Below are 22,692 nucleotides of genomic sequence, written 5' to 3' on the forward strand. Positions count from 1 at the left end.
GTTATAATCCAAAGAATTAGTACCTGTTTAATCCAATGATCATAAATTAGCATGAGACGCCTCATCGTCATCAAACCACGGTGACTCGTCAGTTTTTAGGGTCATGTAGCCATGTCTGTCTGTCTGTCCGCGAATACTCAGAAACTTTAATTGGTCGTAAGCTGTTATTTGGTGTATGATTGAATTTAAAATAACCTTTTTTCCATTTAGTTACCCGTTTTTGAAATACATACATACATATATTCACGGATATACCCCATGCGGGGTAGACAGAGCCAACAGTCTTTAAAAAGACTTATTGGTCGCGTTCAGCTGTTTGGCTTAATGGTTGAATTGAGACTCAAATAGTGACAGGTGGCTAGCCCATCGCCTAAAAGATGATCTCAAGTTTATAAGCTCTGTCCACACCGCAAAGGATATAGACGTGACTATAAGTAAGTATGTATGAAGGGCATAGGGTACCTTTCATCGCAGTAAATACTATAGTTATTATGTATAACCTGTATTCTTTTGTAAGTGGCGCTAAATTCACGCGGGAGGAGCTAATAAACTTAGGATAGAGTTGAAAGATAATGAGACCTAACGAGACTAGCGCAGATGAGAGCAAATTCCATCATTAACCATACCGCTGAACGTGATTTTACATTATTTTCAAGAATTCGACGTGATAAAGATGTCATTAGTGTACGTATGTGTAGCGGGAGCGATGATTCAGCTCGACCGCCACCAAAGGGAAGATCTTCCGCCAGGCTAGGTGTTATGCCTGGGGAACCGCGCGACAGACGATGTTGTGTCGGAGGTTGTATTTATCTCCAATCCATGAAATCTTTTGAAATCGCGATTTAGATACTTCGCTGCTATTGGTTGAGCGCGTCAATTTCTTCGTGATTATTAACAGTGGTTGTTTGATTGGATGTTGTGACGAGTGGCGTAGAGATGTCGCCACATAGGATGTTTGACAATATTATACTCCTTCAGGGTACAGAGTCAATTTTATTTCTACACAATAGTAAGATGTAATGTTGAAAGAAGATGAAGTTACAGGAATAGAAAAGGGTATGTTAAGATGGTTCGGTTATGTGGAGAGGATGAATGAAAGCAGGTTGACTAAGCAGATATACATGGAGAGTGTGGAGGGAAGGCCGGAGTGGGAAGACCTAGACGAACGTATCTTGATCAAATTAAGGAAGTCCTGGTAAAGGGTCAGGTCAAGAGTACCCGAAACCGCCGAGCTTGCATGAAGAGAGTTATGAATGTAGATGAAGCGAAGGAAGTGTACAGAGATCGTGGCAAGTGGAAAGAGGTAGTCTCTGCCAACCTCTTCGGGAAAGAGGCGTGATTACATGTATGTATGTAAAATATTAAGAAGAAATACATACATACATACATATGTTCACGTCTATATCCCTTGCGGGGTAGACAGAGCCAATAGTCTTGAAAGGACTGAATGGCCACGTTCAGCTATTTGGCTTAATGATAGAATTGAGATTCAAATAGTGACAGGTTGCTAGCCCATCGCCTAAAAAAGAATCCCAAGTTTGTAAGCCTATCCCGAAGAAATCAATTAAGAATCTATTAAGAAGAAATAGAAAAACTAGTATGTGAATAATGAAACAGTTTTATTTCAATGAGGTCAAGTTCTGTACATAAATATACATATCTGTAGACAAATGAATGAGTCTAAAGATGATTTAAAGAATGTGTAAATAAATTATAAAAATCTTCAAATGAACTTAGCACGATCGGGAAATTTTGACAATTCAGCAGTTAAATGTCACATTTTTGATGATAAATCGAAAATAACAGAAGTCATAGCGGAAAAACTAGTCAAAAGAAGACTCGTCGACCACCAAATCTTCTGTGAAACCACATTCCGTTCTCCAAGTGTCAATGTCCCGGGCATTGACCTTGGTGATCTCCACGAACTGATTATAGTCGCAGAGGACATCGCAGCCTTCCACTTGAAGGTAGACCACGTCAGAGCCGGGCGACGGTAGGTACACAGGCTGAGAAAGAAATAAAATGTATTCGATAGAATTGCTTTAATGCTTGTCTTGAAACGAAGAAAAGAATATTCTTCTCCTTCATACATACATACAAACATATGGTCACGTCTATTTCCCTCGCGGGGTAGACAGAGCCAACAGTCTTGAACGACTAAATGGCCACTTTCAGATATTTGGCTTAATGATAGAATTGAGATTCAACTAGTGACAGGTTGCTGGCCCATCGCCTAAAAAATAATCCCAAGTTTGTAAGCCTATCCCTTAGTCGCCTTTTACGACATCCATGGTAAAGACATAGAGTGATCCTATTCTTTTTCTATTGGTACCGGATACCACACGACAAGTAGCTATGCATTAAAATATGATATTTGTAATGTCGTAAAATCAGACATTGCCGTGTGGTTCCAATACAAAAAAGAATAGGACCACTCCATCTCTTTTCCATGGATGTCGTAAAAGGCGACTAAGGTATAAGCTTACAAACTTGGGATTCCTTTTTCGGCGATGGGCTAGCAACCTGTCACTATTTGAATCTCAATTCTATCATTAAGCCAAATAGCTGAACGTGGCCATTCAGTCTTTTCAAGACTGTCGGCTCTGTCTACCCCGCAAGGGATATAAACATGACCATAGGATGTAAAAACAGAACCAATAATATCAGGAACATATGTACATGAAGTATTTTAAAATGCGCTGTAATTCATATGCAAGGCAAAACCTTACCAGAACAACATATTGTCCAGTAGCAGTGATTCTCCTGAGTTCCAAGGTGTATGCTGATGCATACTTCGGCGCACCCTGCTTCTCCACCTTAGTGACTGCTTGGAAGGAATACACGTTCAAATCGTGGGCAGAATACAACCTCAACCTGGGGGTGTCAGCACCAGATATAGCCACATCGGCGTATGTGTAGAACTCATTGAGAAGGGCACCTGAAAAAGTGGAAAAGTGGTTATATGAGAAACTTTAGGAGTCTTTAATAAGCTGGAATTTGAAGACACTGCAGATTTTGTACCGTGTGGTTCCCGGCACCAATACAAAAAAGAATAGAACCACTACGTCTCTACTCTTTCCCATGGATGCCGTAAAAGGTGACTAAGGGATAGGCTTACAAACTTGGCATTCTTTTTAGGCGATGGGCTAGCAACCTGTCACTATTTGAATCTCAATTCTATCATTAAGCCAAATAGCTAAACGTGGCCATTCAGTCTTTTTTTAAGACTTGTGGCTCTGTCTACCCCGCAAGGGATATAGACGTGAGCATATGTATGTATGTTAGTTTGTCTTCTATAGTAATTAGCTAACTTTGCGACTATATTTTCTACAGACTAGATGTAGGTCAAAAGTACCCGAAACCGCCGAGCTTGCATGAAGAGAGTTATGAATGTGGATGAAGCGAAGGAAGTATGCAGAGATCGTGGCAAGTGGAAAGAGGTAGTCTCTGCCTACAGGCGTGATTTTATGTATGTATGTATGTATGTAGATGTAAAAATATTTGAATGCTTACCTGCTTGTAAAGGAATGAACTCTTCAACTCCGTTGATAAGGCCGTAAGCTTCATTGGCTGCTTTTTCGATTTCATCATAGACGGCTTCTAGTTCTTCTGGGAGATCTAGCCCAAGACTCTTCTGTAAATAGATGAGTTAATATTTAGTAACCTATAAATTCAAATTCGAAATTCAGTTAATTTTCAAAAGTCGAATCTTTACAGTTTAGTAGTAAATATTTAATAAATATAGTGTTCATATTCTTCTAAATCCAATAACTGTTTTGTAATTTATTATATTTATTTTTATGTGCAATAAAGAGTTACGCAGTACAGACAAACAAACAATAAAGCCTTGGTACGGCTAGATCTTTGTCCAATCCTTATTTTTTGTTACCTTCCCCTCCCAATATCCTCGAATATATCATGTTCGAATATACCATGTGGTTCCCGGCACCAATACAAAAAAGAATAAGACCACTCCATCTTTTTCCCATGGATGTCGCAAAAGGCGACTAAGGGATAGGCTTACAAACTTGGGATTCTTTTTTAGGCGATGGGCTAGCAACCTGTCACTATTTGAATCTCAATTCTATCATTAAGCCAAATAGCTGAGCGTGGCCTATCATTCTTTTCTACCCCGCAAGGGATATAGACGTGATCATATGTATGTATATCATGTTATAGGCTGCGTGACTACCATTGGTTTCAGGAGTGTCGGCGGTTAAACGATTACAATGCGTGATGCGCATGAGTCGCGATGTTCATCCTTTTCCGAGCTATTTACAATATGAAAACGTTGCCAAGGTCAAAGTAGTTGTTCCAGATCCTCTTAAAATATGAGAGTACGTTATCTGGACTAACGTCAGAAGAAAGAAGAGATCAGCTAATCGCCCATCTTGTGGTGAGACATTTTTGTTTGTCAGCTTGATAAAAGAAATGAAATGAAAACATTTCACAAACCTGACTGGCATAGACATCATAAACTCCGGACACCAGAGCTGGATATTCAGTGATATTAAAACCTAACTGTTTAGACAGCACATTCAAGATATCACTGTATTTTGCGGAGAATTCAGCGTTTGGTAACAGATACAACGAGCCATATGCGTCCGTGAATTTGGGGCAGTTGACGTTTGGAGTATTCTGGAAGAAAATTGTATAGTTAAAAGATATTCTATTCTAAATTTACAAACTAAAAACATTATTATTTAAATTTTGGCCTCTAGGAAGGGTTCCCATCACGCAAGCAGCATTCCCGCGCTGTATTGCAATAGCAAATATAGCAATACGCTGCGCAGGAGAGCTGCCCGCGCGAGGGTCACCTGTCTCCCTCAGACGTTTGCTGAGCGCCGTGTGAAACTCCTGCGCGCCCTTGCCCCAAGGAACAAGTGTCTCGACACCAAATGGTACGAATCTATTCTATATAATGGTATCTATTCTAATTAAGATAACTATTTATAATTGTAGTAGTTATTTTGAGACCGTTATATTTTCATTAAATTTATGATAATAAGATATTCAAATTAGTTTTTTTTTTAACGGCCTCTGTAGCACAGTGATAGTGCGCTTGTCTGTGTCACAGTTGGTCCCGGGTTCGAATCTCGGCCAGAGCATGATGAGAAACGAACTTTCTCTGATTTGCCTGGGTCTTGGATGTTAATCTATATATTTATTTATATATTTGTATTCATTATAAAATAAAGTATCTTTGAATTAGTATATCGTAACACAAGTCTCGAACTTACTTAGAGGTTAAATTAATCTGTGTAATTTGTTCCGTATAATTATATTTATTTATCTGAATCTTTTAACAAAATATGTATGCTGGTCTGGTAATGAAAAATAAAATAAATTGTCTGCCAACTGAATATATTCGCGCACAGATTGTTAAAATTATATCAAGGCTTAGGTAATGAACATAAGATTCTTCTTTTATTGCTATGTCATTTTGAATCTGAATTCAATCATTCATACATCTAGCTCAACGTTTTTTTTTAATCTACAGCGTAGGAAATGATGACAGTCATCATATAGAATAAACAGTTTCGTAAATACTTACAAAATCATACTTCAAAGGGAGCGTGGTATAAGGCACGGGTTCCCAGTCCAAGTTTGGGTTCCACCTCTCTCCAGCGGGAGGGTAGATTGCTGCTAGGGCTGATAGAATGGTCTTCTTGGCCCTGGTGACATCTGTAGACCTTTTAAAGAAAGAAGTTGATTCACTAGTAGTTATTTAGAAAGGAATTTTAATCAGTTATCTTTATCTTATCTCAGTTCTATCATCAAGCCAAAAAGCTGAACGTGATCTATCAGTCTTGTCAAGACTGTTGGCTCTGTCTACCCCGCAAGGGATATACACGTGATTATATGTATGTATGTATCTTTATCTTTCCAATTTATATTTGTCTAAAAGCACACTTTATGCGGTTAAAATAATGATGAAATTATTTATCAGATTCATTAAAACACCTAAAAATATACATGTACATATTATCACGACTATATCACTTGCGGAGTAGACAGAGCCAACAATCTCAAAAAGACTAACAGGCCACGCTGTTTAAGTTTACTTAATAATAGAATTGAGATTCGAATAGTGACAGGTTGCTAGCCCGTCGCCTAAAAGATGAATGCCAAGTTTGCCTTTAGTCGCTTTTTACAACAGTCATGAACTATGACCTAAAAAGTCTTAGCCTGAAGTAATTAAATTGATATGTCAGATACTGGACATTACCTATTAAGCTGAAAATAATAGAGAATAATAGACGTAAAGTCGTAGACAACAATACAGAAGAAGATGCAGCTTCCAAAGATACATACATACATATGGTCACGTCTATATCCCTTGCGGGGAAGACAGAGCCAACAGTCTTGAAAAGACTGAATGGCCACGCTCAGCTATTTGGCTTAATGATTGAATTGAGATTCAAATAGTGACTGGTTGCTAACCCATCGCCAAAATAAAGAATCCCAAGTTTGTAAGTATATAGTATAACTTTCCCTTAGTCGCCTTTTACGACATCCATGGGAAAGATATGTAGTGGTCCTATTCTTTTTTGTATTGGAGCCGGGAACCACAAAGATACTAAAGACACTTCCAAAGATTTACAAGAAATAGTTAAAGTACCTGATGTAGACTTCTGATCTGTTGTAGTTAGCAGACAGGAGCTCATTGTAGCGGTTTCTGATGTGCTTGCCAAGCTGGTAAGCTCTCCTGATACCGTTCTGAAATGTGAAATCAGTGATTATTGTGTATTATAATAAGAAATAATTCCTAATACAAAATTATATATTTATTACAGTACATACAAAAGTGCTACTTATTTCAAATGAAATCTCTTCTAGTAGACCCGTGAGAGGAGAGATGAATTTTGAATGATATTGAATTTTGGAGAGTGTGGAGGGAAAGGTCGGAATGGGAAGACCTAGACGAACGTATCTTGATCAAATTTAGGACGTCCTGGTAAAGGGTCAGGTCAAAAGTACCCGAAACCGCCGAGCTTGTATGAAGAGAGTTATGAATGTGGATGAAGCGAAGGAAGTATGCAGAGATCGTGGCAAGTGGAAAGAGGTAATCTCTGCCTACCGCTCCGGGAAAGAGGCGTGATTCTATGTATGTATGTATGTTGAATTTTGGAGCGGTTTAGCATGTGCATAAATATCGTTTAACATATAATAAGGTGTTAGTAACCTTTGGAAACTTACCGGGGTTAGTTGACCATATCCATATTGAAGTGTAAGCTCTGCCAAAGCTTCAGGGTCGGTTGACATTATCACGGAAGATTGCATTGGTGTCCTGTCACCATGCCTGTTAATCTGAAAAAAAAACAGAAATGAAATTATTACATACATACATATATATACATATATAATCACGTCTATATCCCTTGCGGGGTAGACAGAGCCAACAGTCTTGAAAAGACTGATAGGCCACGTTCAGCTATTTGGCTTTAAGATACAATTGAGATACAACCATCACCAATAAAAAAAAAAAGAATAGGACCACTCCATCTCTTTCCCATGGATGTCGTTAAAGGCGACTAAGGGATATGCTTACATACTTGGGATTCTTTTTTAGGCGATGGGCTAGCAACCTGTCACTGTTCGAATCTCAATTCTATCATTAAGCCAAAAAGCTGAACGTGGCCATTCTGTGTTTTCAAGACTATTGGCTCTGTTCACCCCGCAAGGGATATTGACGTGACCATATGTATGTATGTATGTTTAACTCACCAGAAAGCTCAACACCAGTTCAGTTCCGTCCGTGACGTCATCACCACAGACGGCCTGACTCCAGATCATCAGCAGCAGAAAGCCCACAAACTTGAACATTTTTTGGTCAATTTCCACCGCCAATGATGAAGCGGAATTGTTTTGCGAATTCTTTTATAATAATTTTTATCTATGACGCTATTTTGAACGTTGCTTAGCCGCTTACTCGACAAATTGTTTAATCGCTTTATTAATTTATTGCTGCTTAAAAAAAGAACTGCAAGGAATTCCGTTTAAGGGGAGCTTCACGCTGTATGTAAGTACCTACATAAAATTTGATTTTTTTTTACATACATACATATGGTCACGTCCATATCCCTTGCCGAAAACAGAGCCAACAGTCCTGAAAAGATTGAATGGCCATGCTCAGCTATTTGGCTTAATGATACATACATACATACATATGGTCACGGCTATGTCCCTTGCGGGGTAGACAGAGCCAACAGTCCTGAAAAGACCGAATGGCCACGATCAGCTATTTGGCTTAATGATTGAATTGAGATTCAAATAGTGACAGGTTGCTAGCCCATCGCTTAAAAAAGAATCCTAAGTTTGTAAGCCTATCCCTTATTCGCCTTTTACGACATCCATGGGAAAGTGATGGAGTGGTCCAATTCATTTTTCTATTGGTGCCGGAAACCACACGGCACTAAAATAGATAAATTGAGGGGACATATTTTGGCACCAAGTAAATGCACTTAAAGAAAACTTTTACAAATTTTTAACCGACTTCAAAAAACGGACGAGGTTGGAATATAAAATTGTAACAATAAACTTATCCTAAACTTATTTTAAGGCCATGTAGAAAAGGCGGCCTTATCGCATCATACAATCACTTCCAGGTTTCTCTCTTCTCATTTAAACCGTTTTTTAGTTGATCGTATTTTTCATAGGATTATTGCTAAAATTATTATAGACTAGAAGGCCGCCCGCGACTTCGTTCGCATGGAAACCCTATAAATCCCGCGGGAACTCCGCGATAAAAAGTAGCCTATACATTCAGTCAGAAAAGTATCGGGAATTGATTATTTATTTATGGTTCCAAATTCAAATTTTTGTTTTTTTTGTTGTTGTTAGATTGGCACAACTGTTTTCCATTTTGGCGCGGAGTTTGAGTTGCATCTGTTGTTTACATTAAATACAGTGCTATTTTTAGTTATATCATATCTAGTGTGTATTGCTAATTTCATAATGGATAAAAACATCGAACAAAGAGTTTGTCTTAAATTTTGCATTGCCAATGGAATATCGTGTTCGGAGTTACTGAAAATGTTACAGAAGGCTTACGGTGAATAGACTTTATCAAAAACTCGTGCTTATGAGTGGTACAAAGCGTTCAAAAGCGGTCGGGATGTGATGGAAGATTTGCCTCGCTCTGGTAGGCCATCAACGTCTGCAACTGAAGTTAACATCGCAAAAGTGAAGGAAATAGTGACTGAAAATCCTCATTCAACTTTGAGAGAGATAGCCACCGAACTTTCTGTATCTCACGAGTCGATCCGTACCATTTTAACTAATAATTTGGATATGAAACATGTTGCCGCTCGGCTAGTCCCAAAAGACCTGAATTTTTTTCAAAAACTCAATCGCATGAGAGTCGCTGAGGACATGCTAGAACGAGTCAATTCCGACCCAACATTCATGAAACGCATTGTTACTGGTGACGAGACGTGGGTTTACGAGTTTGAAATGCAAACTAGTCAACAAGCTTCGGAGTGGCGCCTTCCAACTGAACCGAAACCGAAAAAACCACGCCAAAGTCGTTCAAAAGTCAAAGTCATGTTGACTGTTTTCTTTGACTATCGCGGTGTTGTGCACTCGGAATTCTTGCCGGAAGGTCAAACGGTAAATAAGGAATATTATTTGAGTGTTATGCGGCGTTTAAGAGAGCAAATCCGACGAAAAAGACCAGATTTGTGGAAAGAAAATTCTTGGATTTTGCACCATGATAATGCACCTTCGCACAAGGCCATCATTGTGAACGAATTTTTAACCAAACACTCAACAAATACCATCGAGCAACCACCATATTCACCAGATATGGCTCCAGCCGACTTTTTTCTTTTTCCTAAACTCAAATTACCACTTCGTGGCACCCGTTTTCAATCGGTAGAAGACATAAAAGAGAATTCGCGGCGAGAACTGGCCTCAATTCCGGAAACAGCGTTTAAAAAATGTTTTGATGATTGGATTATTCGTTGGCGTAAGTGTATCGTTTCTAAAGGAGCATATTTTAAAGGTGATAAAATAAATTTGGATGAATAACAAACAGTTTGTGTATTATTGATCTTTTCCTGCTACTTTCTTGACAGAGTAGTATGTTATTCTGGGTCTTCAGCTACCTACATACCAAATTTAATCGTAACCGGTTCAGTAGTTTTTGCGTGAAAGAGTTACAAACATCCATACTGACATCCTGACATACTCACAAACTTTCTCAGTATTAGTAGGATTGTTAAGTTGCCATTATTCTTAGGGTTATACACGTATTCGTTGTTTTAAATAAGTAGTATTTCCACTAGCTATTACTCGCAGCTGCACATGCGCGAATAAAGCGATGAATGTACAATCTACAAGGAACAACGAAATTAGCGCTACCAACAAAAGAATACAGGTTCTTGCAAATTAAACGGGAACTATAGTTTTTACCGGGATGATAGGTACCGTATATCCTTTTCAGACTCAACTATATATACGTGATATTTCAAGAAGATTGGTCCAGTAGATAACGCGCGAAGACACAACAAACAAACAAATTAACTTACTTTCGCATTTATAAGTAAAGATTTTAAAAAGAACCTCCTTTATTGATCATGAAACGGATTAAAATGATCGTGCCATGTGGTTCCCGGCACCAATAGAAAAAAGAATAGGATCATTCCATTCCTTTCCCATGGATGTCGTAAAAGGTGACTAAGGGATAGGCCTATAAACTTGAGATTCTTCTTTTAGGCGACAGGCTAGCAACCTGTCACTATATGAATCTCAATTCTATCATTAAGTCAAACAGCTGAACGATGCCTATTGTTGATGTCTTTTTAAGACTGTTGGCTCTTTCTATCCCGTAAGGGATATAGACGTGTATTATATGTGTGTATGTATGTAAACGGATTAAAAATAAAGTCCTAATCAGGCTCTGAAGTCTAAATCATGTTATTTTTTACAACCATCTGATCGATGAGTGGTTGAGTCGTGGGCGGAATAAACTTACATCGCTATCGTAATCCTAATAATAAAACGCTTATTTAATTATATGTACGAGTAGGTAGCCTGCAGCCCGCGGTTTTGGCTGCTTTATACATACATACATACATATAATCACGTCTATATTCCTTGAGGGGTAGACAGAGCCAACAGCCTTGTAAAGACTGATAGGCCACGTTCAGCTTTTTGGCTTTAAGATAGGATTGAGATTCAAATAGTGACAGGTTGCTAGCCCATCGCCTAAAAGAAGAATCCCAAGTTTATAAGCCTACCCCTTAGTCGCCTTTTACGACACCCATGGGAAAGAGATGGAGTGGTCCTATTCTTTTTTGTATTGATGCCGGGAACCACACGGCACGTCTGCTGGCTAGCTTCTTGGCTGCTTTATACTTTTTCTCTTTCGAAGGACTCTATTCTGTATACTCCGCAAGGGATGTAGACGTGATTTTATGTATATATGTATGAATCTATTACGTTCATAATTTATTTAGCTTTATTGGTTAAAAACAGACTCCTGAACAGGTTCACATTGCAAAGTTTGAATGCATTTTTTCACATAATCTGTAAAGTTGTAAGAAGTTATACGCAACGAAGCTAATGGCATTAAATCTTATGGGAATTTTAAAATTTAACATCGTAGACAAATTGCACGTCAACTAATTCTCTCGTGAGCAATAATCAAGCCCCTCTCTCTCATCTCTTCGTATTCCCGGTCGCACCCTCCACATTAATGCTACGAGCACCAATGACAAATTTCTAAACTACGTACATTAGTTTGAATACTTACTGGTTCTCTTACGGCGAGGGAAAACATCGTGAGGAAACCTGCACATTCAGGTAACTGGATGTGTAAACATGATCGATCTAATACCGTTCCCTTGCCGAGGTCAGATGGGAGTCGTTTCGTGTAAAACCTACATACATATGATCACGTCTTTATCCCTTACGGGGTAGACAGAGCCAACAGTCTTGAAAAGACTGATAGGCCACGTTCAGCTGTTTGGCTTAATAATAGAACTGAGATTCAAATAGTGACGGGTTGCTAGCGCATCGCCTAAAAGAAGAATCCCAAGTTTATAAGCCTATCCCTTAGTCGCCTTTTACGACATCCATGGGAACGAGATGGAGTGGTCCTATTCTTCTTTTTTTTTAATTGGTGCCGGGAACCACACGGCACGGTGTAAAACCTGACTCACCCAATCCAGGATAAATGGTCAAAGGCATACCCCGGACTCCTCTCCAGAGCGGTGAGGATGCAACCGGGACTAAAGCCAGGAGGAAGAAGATACGAGGGTCAAACTGAAAGTTTTTAGAAAATTAAAAACTGAGCATTCTACTATAATATTAGTTTTATTATATCTTTTCAAAATAGTGTCCCTTTACGTCAATACATCGTTTCATGCTGAACCATAGGGAGAAGCACCTTGTCCACTCTTCCTTAGGTGTCTCTTCGACGGCCCTTTCAAACGCAGCGACTGCTTCCTCAGCGTTCACAAAACGTTTACCGCGAAGTTTTTCTTTTAGTTTGGGGAATAAATAGGTACGTGCTTTCTGAAGTTTTGTCAGTCGCACCCTCCACATTAATGCTTCAATGCAATGTTGGTTTTGTCTACTCTGCAAGGTATATAGACGATTATATGTATATGAAGAAGTATGACATTGTAGAAAAATTTTAATCAGGTTCAAATTCAATTGGTAATGATAATGGCTTTGCCAATATCTGCCTATAGGTACTAAGCCGTTTCTGCATGTGATAAAAAGCTGAACCCAAATAAATAGATAAATGTGTTATCACAATGATAATATCATCTAAGTAGGTGTGTCTTGCTATCACGTAGGCGTGACGCAAGCGCATAGTGCCTCGTATAGTGTAAGTCCGGCTTTACTTAGCTGACAGCTACATAAATACATATGGTCACGTCTATATCCCTTGCAGGGTAGACAGAGCCAACAGTCTTGAAAAGACTGAATGGCCACGTTCAGCTGTTTGGCTTAATGATAGAATTGAGATTCAAATAGTGACAGGTTGCTAGCCCATTGCCTTAAAAAGAATCACAAGTTTGTAAGCCTATCCCTTAGTCGCCTTTCTTCTTTCTAAGCTATCAACATTTTTTTAATACAAACTCCCATTATGTGTGCTAGTCATTAAAATATAATAAATTTGTCTTAAGTTATTCCGAATATTAATAGTGCTCTAAGAATAGGAGCTTTCCATCTCTTTCATGGATGTCGTAAAATGCGACTGAGGGATAGGCTAATCAACATGGGATTCTTCTCGTAGGCGATTAGCTAGCAACCTGTCACTATTTAAATCTCAATTCAATCCCTAAGCCATACAGCTGAACGTGACCTTTCAGACTTTTGAAGCCGGTTGTGGCTGTCTACCCCGTAAGGGATAAGACGCAATTATATGTGTATGTTGACATGTAATAAATTAGTAATCTTTCGGATTACAATCGATTATCTCCAATCGTCGATAAAGGTTATTATAAAAGAATTTGCGAAATGTTTTTGCTTCATCATTGGCAGTGGAAATTGACCAAAAAACATGTTCAAGTTCGTGGGTTTTCTGCTGCTGATGATCTGGAGTCAGGCCGTCTGTGGTGATGACGTCACGGACGGAACTGAACTGGTGTTGAGCTTTCTGGTGAGTATTCTTCATTATATCAGTCATAAAGTATATATTTACATACATACATATAATCACGTCTATATCCCTTGCGAGACAGAGCCAACAATCTTAAAAAAAAACTGATAGGCCACTTTCAGCTGTTTGGCTTAATGATAGAATTGAGACTCAAATAGTGACAGGTTGCTAACCTGTCGCCTAAAAGAAGAATCCCAAGTTTACAAGCCTATTCTTTAGTCGCCATTAACGACATCCACGGTAAAGAGATGGAGTGGTCCTATTCTTTTTTCTATTTCTGCCGGTAACCACACGGCACTGTGCCGGTAACCTCACGGCACATAATTTACATGAGTATACTATATCTCATCTTTATCTATCACGACGTGGACAGGTCTCGAAATGACTATAAGGCTACGTTCAACTGCATGGCCTAACCTTATATATAAAATTCTCGTGTCACAATGTTCGTTCACGTACTCCTCCGAAACGGCTTGACCTATTCTCATGAAATTTCCCGAAATATCACGTTAAAATAATTAACAGTCTGGAGAAGGACAAAGGGTAACGTTCATCCCGGCAAAATCATTAGTTCCCGTGGGATTTGCGAAAACCTGTATTCTTATGTAGGTGCTGGGTATGAAGCTGTTAAAAGTTAATCTAAACTAATATTATAAAGCTGAAGAGTTTGTTTGTTTGAACGCGCTAATCTCAGGAGCGTCTGGTTCGAATTGAAAAATTATTTTTGTGTTGAATAGACCATTTATCGAAAAAGGCCATATTACAACTATTAGGAGCTTAGAAATAATGGAGAATGTGAAAAAAATCAGGGAAAATTATACATTCTTGAAGGCTTCAATGATGCCCAAAATAACTATTCCACGCGGACGAAGTCGCTGGCACAGCTAGTTTACTATAAATCAGTTATTGGCAGAGAGTGAAAGAATCGAATTCATTAGTCGGATTTTTATCATGATGATGATGGTGACAAATATTCCTCATCAGGTCCACAGACATGGTGACCGGACACCCATGGGATCCTCTCTCGCGCTCTCAACTGATCCCGTGGCTTTAGAGGAGCTTTCAGCGCCATACGGATATGGTCAACTCACGTTGGTAAGATACAAATGAAATTTATGTATTATAGTTTCTTTAGAAATTGAACTCTAGGACGGACAACTTGTGTATTCAATCAATCTGAATGTGTAACTTTAATTGACACAGGTTTCTGAACACAACTCCAAGGTAAGGATGATTTTGGAAGCGCTATACTTAACTCTTCAATTCCCATGACCAATAAAGTGAAAATATAATCATTGTTTTTGTAAAACATAACCTATTTTGTGTTTATATAAGCCTAAAAAAATAAAAAATAAATGTAGACTACCCCCTTATATTTTTTTCGGGGGGGTCACCTACAGGTGACACTAGGCATAGTGTAATTAACATTTTTTCTTACAGTAGAAATAAAACATCTGGTTTTATAACAAAATGTATTTATAAAATGAAAAAATAAACTTATTTATTGTGAAAGCTATACCAACACTTTAGATGTAAACCAATATTGCACTTGGCACACATTTTTCTAGTGCGTTGGTGACAATAACCACATCTTCGTTGAGAGCAGTCAACTTCCGAGTGATCGTCCGCACTTCCTGCACTCCTCACTTCGGCAGGCACTCTCATCTGCATAGGAACACCACAAGCTGAATTACGGCTCGGAGATATGCCATATTTTTGCAGATATATAGTTGCCACATTTCGCCGAAAATCGCAGTAGGTCCAGTTATTTTCTGATTGTCTTTTTATCAGCCATGCATTTTGACAAGCTGCATCTAATCCAAAAGCAAAGAGAGGGAACCACCACTTTTTACCACGAAGAGATACTCTCATGGAGTCAACGTTTTCGTCAAAACGATCTACCCCACCCATATACTTATTGTACATCTTGATGATGGCTGGGCAGTCGACTTGAATTTTTGCACGTTTTTTGTCCACAAATCCAATCCGATCCACTTTTGTTATAGGATCTAATCCGTGACAGTTGGATGCAATGGTGACGATACTATTGTCATGCCATTTAGCAGCAATTATTTCATCAGAGATCTTATGGCTTAGCTTACCTCTGGGTTCTTTTTTCATTTCCTTCGAGTTTGGCAAAATGCAATTCTGCAGACGGTTTTCTCTTACAGTACCAGTGCCCCCAACATTCTGCTCTCGCAAATATTTTAGCAAAGGTAACCCAGTAAAAAAATTGTCAAAGTATAAATTGTATGGCCCTAGCTCCTGTGGTAATCTGGCATGGAGCTCCAAAATTACAGCAGCACCTAGACCCAATTCAGACTGCATTTTGAGGACAGGTCCAGACGCACCTTGATAAAGCTCACAACTCACTAGATATCCATGGCGAGTAGCTGCTGACCAGAGCTTGTAGCCGAACCTTATAGGTTTTCCATGTATATGTTGCTTTGTGCCGTGTCTCCCAAAGTATGGCACTATAGTTTCATCGATTGAAATATGTGAGGAACCAGCTCTTTTGAAATTTGCAACGAAATTTCCGTTTAGTTTCGTGAAATATTCCCGAACTTTAGCAAATTTATCGTTGGGGGGTAAGGATGTACTATCTGAAAGATGAAGATATTGCTGAATTTCGAAAAATCTATTTCGCCTTATGCTAGATGCTACTAGGTCATTGTGCGTGTCACTTTTTACTTCCCAGAACATTCGCATGTACTTTGGCGTCAAATAACCTGTAAGAAGCAGTATTGCAATGTAAACTCTAATTTCGTCACAAGTCACATTTAGAGTGTGATTTCTCTGTAAAGCATATAAATTGCTCATATCAGCTATAAACTTTATTATCTCGTCCCCATAGAGCAACTCGAAACACTCCACGGGAGTTATCTCTTTTTGGGGATTACTAAAAACTTCTTCGTCACAGTCTCCCTTACCGCAAGTAGTGAAAGAAATATTGCTGACATTGTTGTACCATTTTTTTATAGTATTGTCTTTTTTCTGTTTTTTCTTTGGTGCAGGCAAATCGATTTCTTCTCCTTCTTCTAAATTATGTGAAGAATTTTCTCCTGAGGTGGAGGGTCTCTCTTGTAGTTCCACATGAGATCGAAGCATTCGACTTGGTAGACGTAGTATATTAGCTTCATTTTCGTCTCCACTATCTTCGTCAGTCACCGTACCATCTTCAGGAGGAAATAAAATAATATCACCTGGATCATCCCAGTTGTCCAACACCTCAGCAATTTCATCTAACGTCAACCTGTAACACGCATGCAAGCATTCAAACAAAAGCAACAAAAAGCAATAAGCCTAAATGCAAAGAATAGCTGAGTTTTTACTTTGAATGAATTCAGATAGTTTATGTATGTATAGTTACTATAATGCCCAGTGTCACCCACAAGTGACACCCCACATATCCAAAGATATATCAATAATGCTATAAGTTATTTTTATTATAAAACACATTTTTATAACAGCTAACATATTCATGAAATACATATAAAAAGAAAAAATATCAATACTTACGGTCTAGGCATATTTCTTTCACTTTTTATCGCACGAAGTCACAAAAACTAGAACAGGTCGAATTACGCGCGAAACAAATGAATGAATTTAACAGATGACTTTAGGTTAGTGTTGCCAGAAAAAAAAAGTAAATAATATCATTCAATAGCTTTACTATTATAGTGGTAGAATTAAAAAATAAAAATAGTATGTATTAAAAAAAAAATTATCAAACTTGTGTCACCTACAAGTGACACTGGGAATTGAAGAGTTAAAATGCGATTTTCACTTTTCATAATTTTGTTTTAATCAAAATGTCGTCCAAAAAAAATCATAGTATAAAAAAAATATCTCAAAGCAGATACTGAATCTTATGGTCAAGCATCGGGTTAAGTAGAAATTGAAAGAAAAAAATAATAATATATTACTAATTCACCTAATTTTTCAGGCCGGAAAGAAGAGAGCTTTCGAGCTTGGCAAATTCATCCGGAGTCGCTACGACGAGCTCTTGTCTGATAACTACAACCGATCAGAAGTCTTCATCAGGTTGGTTGTCTTTATATAGATACTATTTGTCCATATGTCCATGTGGTTCCAAAAGCATTTTAGATTAAGCAAAATAAAAACTATCTCCAAGGGCAATCACCGTGTTTTCAATTGGGTGTTCATGTTATCAAGTTCACTCAGGTCAGATGGGAGGAAATTAAATGCTAAATTATGATGGACTAAAATATCAAGAGGGTGATGGTTGGAGGTATTGCTCTCAGATTCAATATATAAATCTTTAAATGCTCGAATCACTCGATTGTGAAAATACTCTTGCTATATCAAGCTATATTTATTATTTCTCATGAAAATTCTCACGGGAACGAAAACCTGCACATAATGACCAACTTATATTATAATTAAGTACTGATTTCTAGGTCTACAGACGTTACCAGAGCTAAGATGACCATCCTCTCAGCTTTGGCTGCTATCTACCCTCCCACTGGTAAGAATTGGAATCCAGATCTCGCTTGGGAGCCAGTTCCTTATACTACAGTACCTCTGAAATATGATTTTGTAAGTAGTTGTATGTTAAATAACGTCAGTATATAATAAGAACGTAAAAATATAAAATAAACAACATCGATTTTCAAAAACGAAAAGTTTTCGAAGCTGTCTTTTGAATCTTAATCTGATCAAATATTACATTCCGTATCAATATGGATAAGATGACGTCTTAAAAAACAACTTAGTAGTGATCATCAGGATGATGCTACTCAGAAGATTATAGCAACACATTTTGTACAGCAGAGAAAAGCTATTACTTAATTACCTACGAAAGTGGTGATGAAAAACGGTTGCTTGAAATAGAAGATGAAATTAATATAATTAATATTGTTAGTAATGATTATAATGCGAAAATTATTTGTTTGTTATCTCGTCACGGGTCATCTACTGAATTATTTTTTCGAAATATCACGTTTAAAATATGTTTACAATTAAGAGTCTGGCGAAGGACATGGGGTGCCTTTCATACCGGTAAAAACTATTGTTCCCGTGGGATTTGAGGAAAACCTGTAAACTTGTATTCTTTTGTGGGTGGCGCTAAATTCGTCGCATTTTGTAGAAATCGTTAAATTTACAGCTGCGTGTAAAAGTTCGTAAAGCTATATTTTTCTTCCAGAATACCGCCTCCGTCAACTGTCCAACTTATTCAACAGCTAGCACCTCGTTGTACTTAATACCTGATCCAGAATACACGGCCAAATACAGTGATGTTTTGGCTGCGTTGTCTAACCAGTTGGGCTTCGACATCTCAAATTTACCAGTAGTTGTGTACGCCTTATATGATGTCTATGCTAGTCAGGTTGGTATATTGTTTGGTCATTTTCTGTTCTTCTTCTTTCTTATGAACGTGTGAGAGATCTTCAATGATTGTTAGCTATATCAGCTCTTAATGATGAAGACATCCATGGCTGAATCGGAAGAAGCAGATAAATTTTACTTTCTGCATGTTACTACAGATATAGCGATCATTAGTCGTCATCATTTAAGTGTGTATTGTAATAAAGCCCATGGCATACCACATAGCTTCGATGATAAGACAAGCAACAAATTTTGGATCAATTTCTTCTAATAACTAAAAAAACTTCTTGAACCATTCTAAGGTCCAAATTTTCGCGTATATTAATAATTAATGCCAATTTCATTTGCAGCGAAGCCTTGGTTTACCGTTGACACCAGAACTTGAAGCTATTTTCGATGACATAGAAGAAGCCGCTGGTGACTCCATGGATTTGAGTTTCGGAAATGAAGCTTACATACCTTATCAAGCAGGTACTTATTCATAATGTTATGAAGTGTTCCATTATAACCGTAGAAATCATAAGATATCTTTACAAAAAGTTTCTTGATTTCGTTGTTAAAGAATAATTCGTATGAACATAAGTAAATTTTAATGTAGTGTGAGTTCTTTCACTGACGTCGTTATTGCATTTTTGTTTATGACCAGGTGTGGTTATTTAATCAATAATTCAGACACTAAGTATAAGCAACAAATATTGTATCGATTTCTTTTTTATTTTGATTCATCACCAATACTTAACGCATCATCAATTCAATTTGCTAATAGCATTACATTTACAATTTCAAAGGAGTACTTCTCGACGAGTTCTACACCTACGCCAACGTGGCTATTTCTGGCGTGAACACCCCAAGGCTCAGGATCTACTCCGCTCACGATTTCAACGTCTTCTCCTTCGAAGCGGTCACCAAGGTGAACAAGCAAGGAGCCCCAAGATACGCTTCAGCCTACTCTTTGGAACTTAGAAGGGTTACTGCCACTGGGAAATATGTTGTTTTGGTAAGAAATTTATTAATCTCTTGTATATAAAAATAATATGGCATATATAGATGATATTTAAATCAGAAGTTGAAGTTGTCCGTTAGTAATACAGTAACGTAAGAGTTTTATTTACATCACATTTAATTATATACATTCTTTTTCTTCTTTCTACAGCCTGTGTATCTGCCGTCACCTGGAGAAGACGTGGTCTACCTTCAAGTGGAAGGCTGCGATGTCCTCTGCGATTATGATCAGTTCGTGGCGCTGACAGAAGTCAATGCCAGAGACATCGACACCTGGAGAGAAGAGTGCGGCTTCACAGAAGACTTGGTGGCTGATGAGTCGTCTTTTGAATGAGACATTCTTCTACATCATTGTTACCCTCTTGTAAGAGGTCATATATTATACTCGTATATTGTTACATTGTAACCTTGTTAAAAATAGCTGATTCGTTATCGATTTCACAAAATTTTTCGGTGCATTATTTATAAATTGTGATTTCTGTTTTTTTTTATGGTTTTACTATTTTTTTGAAATTTTAAATCTACTTTTGAACTTCTAATTGAAATATAATTTATACATTTATAAACTCAGGTTTCAATGCACACGTTTCTTTTTATTATCGACGATTGATTGTTCGATATATAATTGAATTTTGACAATACAAAGGTATGCTAGTTAAAATCTGTCAAATTTGTTATTCAAATATTAATCTTTTGATTTTGAAGTATGACATGTCCGCCTGTACCGTTGTTAACTTATATAAATTTTGTTATCATGTTTTATATTGTTTATTCAAATACAAATTTTGCGCTTGCGCAAGTATTTCTGATATTTTTATTTGATACTGACATTGCACTGCACTCCTTGCCTGTTCCCAGTTACATCACTAGCATACCTACCCTTTCCAGTCTGGAAAATCTTTTACACTCCGAAAATATTCCAGATTAGTAATTTTGATAAGAAAACACCAAAGTACATGTTAAAGTGTTAATATAAATTTGGCGCCTTCCTGGCAACACTAATACTTTCTTTTATCTGTGTAAACTTCCTTCCGCTCTCTCTGTAATTCCAGTTTTTGTTGTATCCGGTCATAGTTAAAGTAAATCCTAATAAATCCATCATTTATTATAACAGAGTGCATTATTTATATCAGTACAATAAGTTCATTGAATTCTATCAGTAAGCCAAACAGCTGAACGTGGCCTATCAGTCTTTTTAAGACTGTTGGCTCTGTCTACCCCGCAAGGGTGACGTGTTTATATATATGTATGGCTTGAACTCTATACTTTTTCTGATTCTTAATAATGGAAACGCATATAGGTATTATATTATCTTGTCAAGTCAGGGCCAGTTTATACAAACCAAAACGTTAACAAAGTCAGGTCTATTAGCTTTTACCTGCAGGTCGCTCGCGCCAAATCAGCACCACCTACTCGCATACAGGCTATCCGCAATTTTTTTATAATTATTTTCGAAATTGTATACAAGGTATCACTTATTGACGTAGCATCACTTAAATCTAATTATATCTACTATACTGCTCCCAAAGCGCATGTATAGAAGAAGCGGTGGTACAAACTACACTTCTAAGAAATCAGATAGAATTGAGATTCAAATAGTGATAGGTTGCTCGCCCATCGCCTAAAAAAGAATCCCAAGTTTGTAAGTCTATCCCTTAGTGGCCTTTCACTGATTTTTATATGTAATAAGTATTATGCTGCCGTACAATGATAAATGACTTTGAATTTTGAATTTCGTAACTTATTTGCATGCAAACTCATGTCTTGAGTTCATTCAAATGTCGATAACTTTTTTTTTAGTGAACCGATTCTGATGAAACAAACTTTAAATATTTAGTTATTAAACTTTAAATATAGAGTTAAAACAAAGCAATTGGCAAAAGTTTTAAGTAAATCGGTTCAGTTCTTACGGAGATAATCGTGATCATCCACACAGACAGATAGACAAGAAATTAAAAAAATATATATTTTTGCTTTCTATTATTCATTCTAAGTGTCCCTCTATCCATTTCAGTCAAAAATACTCAATGTACCTACAGACAAAATATTTTTACTGTTTTATTATATGTATAGATAAAAATTTAATCTTTCACTTGGTGTTAATTTTGGGTACATCTTCACCTCGCTGTAGAGGAGTGACACACACACACACATGCGCCTGCACATAACACATGCGCTTTGGGGGCGGCAGTAGATATAATCTATACATATAATAAATCTGTAGAAAGGTCAATTCTGTACATTGAAAATATTGAAAAAATAAATAGCAGGGGGTGTTACTGGATCGATACCAAACACAAAAATGTGATTAAAAAAATTTTTGTCTGTCTGTCTGTATGTTCAGGCATCACGTGAAAACTAACGGTTCGATTTTGATGAAACTTGGTATAATTATACCTTATTATCCTGGGCGTAAAATAGGATACTTTTTATCCCGAAAAAATACGAAGAAAAAAAAATCTTAATTTTTCAGTTTATCCATAGACGTTGTTCTGTAGAACCGCGAACACACGTTGCGTTACCCGCAGTGGATTTAGCGCCGTAACCTGTAGCGCCTAAAGTCGGCTTTGGCTTGAACCGTTTGCTGCACAAGCGGGCCGCTACTAATTTACATAGCTACATTAATTCCCATCAAGCTGAAAATGAGTATAATTATTTAAAACACAATCAATATTTAAAAATTCCCCATGATTCCGGTTTAAGGAAAAAAATTTACTCACGGT

At 37.5% G+C, this 22,692-nt stretch overlaps 3 protein-coding genes across 3 annotated transcripts; 1 reads left to right on the forward strand and 2 right to left on the reverse strand.

The window, feature by feature from the left end:
* Positions 1 to 1,602: 1,602 nt before the first annotated feature.
* On the reverse strand, positions 1,603 to 7,839 carry LOC106142177 (prostatic acid phosphatase). Its single transcript, XM_013343854.2, has 8 exons — positions 7,729 to 7,839; positions 7,201 to 7,311; positions 6,623 to 6,720; positions 5,555 to 5,693; positions 4,456 to 4,638; positions 3,514 to 3,634; positions 2,730 to 2,938; positions 1,603 to 2,006 (listed from the first exon to the last, which is right to left on the reverse strand). Exons 1-8 carry the CDS (start codon positions 7,825 to 7,827, stop codon positions 1,824 to 1,826), a joined length of 1,143 nt encoding a protein of 380 aa, XP_013199308.1. The 5' UTR covers positions 7,828 to 7,839; the 3' UTR covers positions 1,603 to 1,823.
* A 5,660-nt stretch (positions 7,840 to 13,499) lies between these two features.
* LOC106142176 (prostatic acid phosphatase-like) lies at positions 13,500 to 20,771 on the forward strand. The gene is made up of 8 exons (XM_013343853.2): positions 13,500 to 13,618; positions 14,603 to 14,713; positions 17,565 to 17,662; positions 18,040 to 18,178; positions 18,786 to 18,968; positions 19,318 to 19,438; positions 19,756 to 19,964; positions 20,121 to 20,771. The coding sequence occupies exons 1-8, from the start codon at positions 13,520 to 13,522 to the stop codon at positions 20,301 to 20,303; spliced, it is 1,143 nt and encodes a 380-aa protein (XP_013199307.1). The 5' UTR covers positions 13,500 to 13,519; the 3' UTR covers positions 20,304 to 20,771.
* Positions 14,940 to 17,328, reverse strand: LOC132903066 (piggyBac transposable element-derived protein 3-like). Its single transcript, XM_060950363.1, has 2 exons — positions 17,138 to 17,328; positions 14,940 to 16,871 (listed from the first exon to the last, which is right to left on the reverse strand). The coding sequence occupies exons 1-2, from the start codon at positions 17,146 to 17,148 to the stop codon at positions 15,116 to 15,118; spliced, it is 1,767 nt and encodes a 588-aa protein (XP_060806346.1). The 5' UTR covers positions 17,149 to 17,328; the 3' UTR covers positions 14,940 to 15,115.
* Positions 20,772 to 22,692: the final 1,921 nt, after the last annotated feature.

The sequence above is a fragment of the Amyelois transitella genome, chromosome 21 (genome assembly GCF_032362555.1).
Source record: "Amyelois transitella isolate CPQ chromosome 21, ilAmyTran1.1, whole genome shotgun sequence".
In the NCBI taxonomy this organism is placed as follows: domain Eukaryota; kingdom Metazoa; phylum Arthropoda; class Insecta; order Lepidoptera; family Pyralidae; genus Amyelois; species Amyelois transitella.